General features: G+C 30.2%; 1 protein-coding gene across 1 annotated transcript; it reads left to right on the forward strand.

Annotated features, from left to right (window-relative positions):
* On the forward strand, positions 437–2,181 carry LOC107635327 (60S ribosomal protein L38). The gene is made up of 3 exons (XM_016338788.2): positions 437–595; positions 1,386–1,569; positions 1,964–2,181. The coding sequence occupies exons 1-3, from the start codon at positions 593–595 to the stop codon at positions 1,984–1,986; spliced, it is 210 nt and encodes a 69-aa protein (XP_016194274.1). The 5' UTR covers positions 437–592; the 3' UTR covers positions 1,987–2,181.

The following is a 5,138-nucleotide window of genomic DNA, read 5'->3' on the forward strand; positions in this document are numbered from 1 at the left end:
TTTTAAATAATAAAAATTATTTTTTCTAATCTAACAATATAGAATATATTATTTGTGTAACTTTTTTTTTTTACAAAATAGTGTATAAAAATGAATTTCTAATAGTTACGTTAAAATGAAATTGAATGAGTTATCAAAGTGGATATTTCCTACTTTAAAATGTATATTTGGTGTCATATTTGAACCATTTACAGGAACACGGGAATAAATTAACAAGTTATTTGCCTTTTTAGTCATATATAGGTAATTATATATAAATAAATAAATAAATAAATTTGGGGGAATCATAATTCAATTCATAACTCTCAGTCTCATAAGTTGTGTTTGATTTTTTTTTGTTGTTTCTGATTTACGGGCTTCTTTTTTTGGCCTTTCGGGCTTCTTTTAATTGTATAAGCAAAGTGGGCCCGAAAACCATAAGTAGTAATGGGCCGGCTTAAGAAAGGATAATAACGTCATTTAATAATATGTGAAGGATATTCAACGTGTAGGGTTTTACTTTTATGAACCCTAAACCTAAAAATCGTTGTTGTCACTGATTGGGGCTGTAGGAGGAGCTGTCGCCGGTGCCAATAGTCACGAAGTCAGCAAAATGGTATTTCAATTTGATCTCTCTGCAAATTATCGATCCTCTTAGTTTATGTATCTACGATTGATCTATTCACAGTTTGTTATAGCAAAAAAAGGAAGCAACTTTTCTATTACAACCTTCAGTTTTTTTTGGAGGGAGGGTTCGGAATTAGTGTGTTCTTATTCGTTTTATGAGCTTCGGATTTTACTCGGTGGTAGCTGATTAGCTATTGTTGTTAGCCAAAATTTGTAGAATGGTGTGTAATAGTTTAGTTGAGTGTAATTTGTGACTTGTGCTCATTTTGCAAACTTGTTTTAGTTTCAAGTTTTGCTTCTTTCTCAAACGGGATTGTGCCATTGTAGAATTGGTTCTGTCAAAATAACTTGTAAGAAAGTACCAAATATAAATAATTTGACTTTGAAGTCATTATAACTCATTTTTTTGGTATATAACTCATTTAAATTCTGAAGTGTGTGTAATTCTTTAGTGTCACTTTTATCAATATGTTTTGTTTAGGTTTTTGGAGTTTTTATGTTTTTGTGAGCTCTTAAAGTTTTTTTTTTTTTTATTCTGTGTTGTATTTTGGCAATTGAGAATAATAGATTGAATGTATTTTATTCTTGAAACGAGGGATCTAGACATTAAAGATATAAACTCGGGTCAAGAGAATATGTTACCAACAAAAATAAGGGGAATATCTGAATGTCATCACTTGATTTGAAAATGGATGAAATGGATTTAAGAACTTGCTCTAAATTTTTACCTTTGGTAGTTTGGTACTCAAGCTTTTTTTTCATGAAATGGTTTTATGTAGCCGAAGCAAATTCATGAGATTAAGGACTTCCTCCTCACAGCCCGTAGGAAGGATGCGCGTTCTGTGAAAATCAAGCGGAGCAGAGATGTGGTCAAGTTCAAGGTTCGTTGCTCCAAGTACCTGTATACCCTCTGTGTTTTTGACCTTGAGAAGGCCGATAAGTTGAAGCAATCACTTCCTCCAGGTTAGTTTTAAGAAATCTTATTGCTGATATATGCAATTATTAGTTGTTATGCTTGTCTTCCAAGAAACTAGTGGAAAAAATTTATGTACGTTGTATGAATTGTATAGATAGTTGATGTCATCGGTTGGAAATTCAGAGGTTTAACTCGTTATAATGGGAAACCAATTTATTGAAGTATAAGATTCCGTTGTGTCTAGGGAAAACAATGGTTTAGATTCTGGTTAATCATGATCTGGATGTGCTCACGGCGAATGATAGAATGAGTACAATCTACATGGTGTTCTTGGGTATCCAAGAATTTCTCCATGCTTCTGCCATTTTTTAGTCATGCTTTGATTTTTCCCTGTTACTTCTTTCTGTTTTGTAATTGACTCATTGTATTCGCTTTGTGCAGGTTTGAGCGTGCAAGACCTTTGAATATCGGGTACAATATAAGGGACCAATTTTGTTTGAATTTGTGCTTTATATTTGCGTTTACCATTTCGTTTCTTATCAGCAAAGCATTAGATTATGATTAATGTAATGAACAATGCAAGTTGACTTGACCCAGTTTATGCTTTTTGTAGCCAATTTCATATATTATTATGGATAAAACTTGGTTAATTTTATTAATCTTTCTGGTTGTTTCTTATACTAATTTACAAGAGCCGAAGTGATAGTTACATGTCATTGAGATTGAGATAATGAATACCATAACATTGTCGAGCATCATCATCCCTGTTTGACAAGGATTCAGCAATCTAGTGGATTTTGAGCTTTTTGGGATGCATGAAGTGATAGAATTTTAACTCCTAATTTATAATGGTTACCTTTTTTATTGATAAATGTATAAGTAGTGGTGGAATTGGACCGAGTTTTAGGGTCAATTCGGTTTAGCTCGTTTTATTAAATAGGTCAAATTTAATTTTTCGGAAAACTTATTAGCTCAATAGACTTGATCATAGACTTTTTGTAAATGATGATGAAGTTCGTGTTGATAAATGTAATGATTATTTTAAAAAAATGTATTATTCTTGTTAATGGTTTATATATTACTAAGTATTATTATATGTAGATTAATACTTATTTTTGCAGTCTATTTTCACCTTTATCTGTAGGGGATTTGTCACATACCTTTAAAAAAAGAAGAGGGAAAAAAAAACAAAGAGGTCACGTTACAAATTTTTTATTTTTAATTTGTTGCAGTCCAAATAAGATCACTTGTTTTCTTCAACTATGAGTTTGTGTGTGTGTGTGTATCTGCAAACAGAAGTTATAAGCTAAATCAAACATCTCATAATTAGTTAATGCATCTAGACAAATTTAACCTAACAATATAAATTAAGAGTGTGACATGGTCACTAATTGGAACCGCATTTTGTGACTATAGGGTCTACAAATAAATAGCAGAAAAGAACGTGTCAGATTTGATTCAAAGCTGATATTACAACTTGGCCTTGAAGAAATCTTTATAAGCAAAATTTGAAGCTTTCTTACGGGGTTATATTTTTTTTGCTTTCATATTGGTCAGCTTTCACCATTGGACTTAAGAATTCCATCTTTCATATTATCTTATTTCATGTTCCATGCATATTTCATTGTCATTGTCATAATTATTTATTTTAACTTGTTTATACAAGAAATTAATTTAAGCCAACAGGCTAATGAGACAGGACGCCTACTTTGTTGACATTTTAAGCCATATGAGTCAATGTTGTTCTTTCTAAGTGACAATGATATTCCATTTTTTTTATCTGTTCATGCTTCAAGTGAAAGTGATTTATTTGGGAATTTCTTTTTTTTTTTTTGGTGAGAATCTAAACTCCATTAAAAAGTTGATATTCATTGCATTTTTTTGTTTATGGTATCTCTTAATTCGATATTACATTTTTTTTGTTGTTCATGGTATTTTCAAACCCGATAGATCAATACCTAATCCGCTGTGAATCTAAGCTCCATTTAAAGGCTTATCATTAACCAATAGATTACTGCATGTATAAGACAATAGTCAAACTTTCGACATTTGTTTAAACAGACGAGTGAATTGATCGTCGACGAATCCAAATTGGTTACCTTCAATATTTACTTTTTTGTTTTTTTTTTTTTTGGTATAGACCTTCAATATATACCTTTTTTTTTTTTTTGGTTTCCCACGGTATCCCTCAATCCGGCAAGTCAAGGACTAATCCGTCGCGGTACTGAGCTCCATTTAAGCCAATATATACTTATCACTAATAGAAAATATATATAAACATGTACAAAAGATTCAATCCAATTGGAACTATTTTTGGGGGCTCAAGGATTCAACATAATTTGTATGGAATTATGGATTGAATTACGGATCAGAGAACAAACTATAAAGTTTGGGTAGATTTGCATGGGCTGGAATGTGAAATGGACCAATGAAAGATGAATTAGATAATACGCAAAATTGATGTTCGACTTATATGGGCTAGTTGTAAGTAGCCCAATCAAAATGGAACTATTATTTCTTGACCCAAAAAAAACTAAATTATTATTATTGGCAGAAAATAATTGGGTTATAAGTTTTAACTGCAACTTTATATCACTCATGGTTAAATTAATTTAATTTGTATACTGATTATCTTCTACATTGTGAAGCTCATGAGCATATTATATATATATATTGGTTCTCTAGGTTTATTAAAGGTAGGTATATTCCACAGGTTCTCTGGCATATATATTTAAAGCCATTTGAACCTAATTGTCAAACAATAGCACCATGAACTTACACGTATTGGTTAGTAATTAATTGATCCAAAAATATATGTGTTTATATAGCCTCTAATTTCCATGATGAATGAGAGTTAGTTGTAACTATATACTGTCAAGTTGTCATAATATAATTAATAAAATAATATATACTAATTAATATAATGTATTTTCGATGAGAATTAATCAACGACTTTGGTGCATATATACATGTCATGATCATGATGGTGATGATGTGTATAGTATACGATTTAGATCGGATAAAATTAAATTTAGTATGAAATGGATGAAGTGATGATAAAGATTGAAGTCTCCAGAATTGACTCTTCTGGGAAATGGGAGTGAGTGTGGTTTCCTCATTTTCAAACATACTAATAAATAATATAAGATGCAAAGGGTCCATATACATGAATAATGATAGATACTAGTTTACTAATAGTCAAATTAATGGTGTATTATTTTCTTAAATCATATGAATTCAACTATAAGATGGAAAGGGCACTATGTTCATATTGTATACACAACATGTATGTAATAATAATAAATGATATGTGACCTATATATGAGTCAGTAAATAGGGTATTAGCAGGACCATTACTATAGAAGTATAGATTCTCCTGGCTAAGTTTCTTATTTACTTCTTAATGAATGGAATGGATGAACTTTTCAATTTGCAAGACTAAAGTATTTTTTAAAAAAATATTTAATGGATACATTTTTATAAAAATATCTTCGCATAAAAATAATATTGTAAACTACCAAATAATTTAACGTATTTAATTTAATATATTTGACTAAATTATTTACTGATTTACAATATCATTTTCATGTGAAGAAATTTTTATAAGAATATCTAT

The sequence above is a fragment of the Arachis ipaensis genome, chromosome B04, assembly GCF_000816755.2.
Source record: "Arachis ipaensis cultivar K30076 chromosome B04, Araip1.1, whole genome shotgun sequence".
Lineage (NCBI taxonomy): Eukaryota > Viridiplantae > Streptophyta > Magnoliopsida > Fabales > Fabaceae > Arachis > Arachis ipaensis.

Coding starts and splice junctions, on each gene's coding strand:
- LOC107635327 (XM_016338788.2), top strand. Junction 1,570..1,963: donor GAAGCAATCACTTCCTCCAG/GTTAGTTTTAAG, acceptor CGCTTTGTGCAG/GTTTGAGCGTGCAAGACCTT.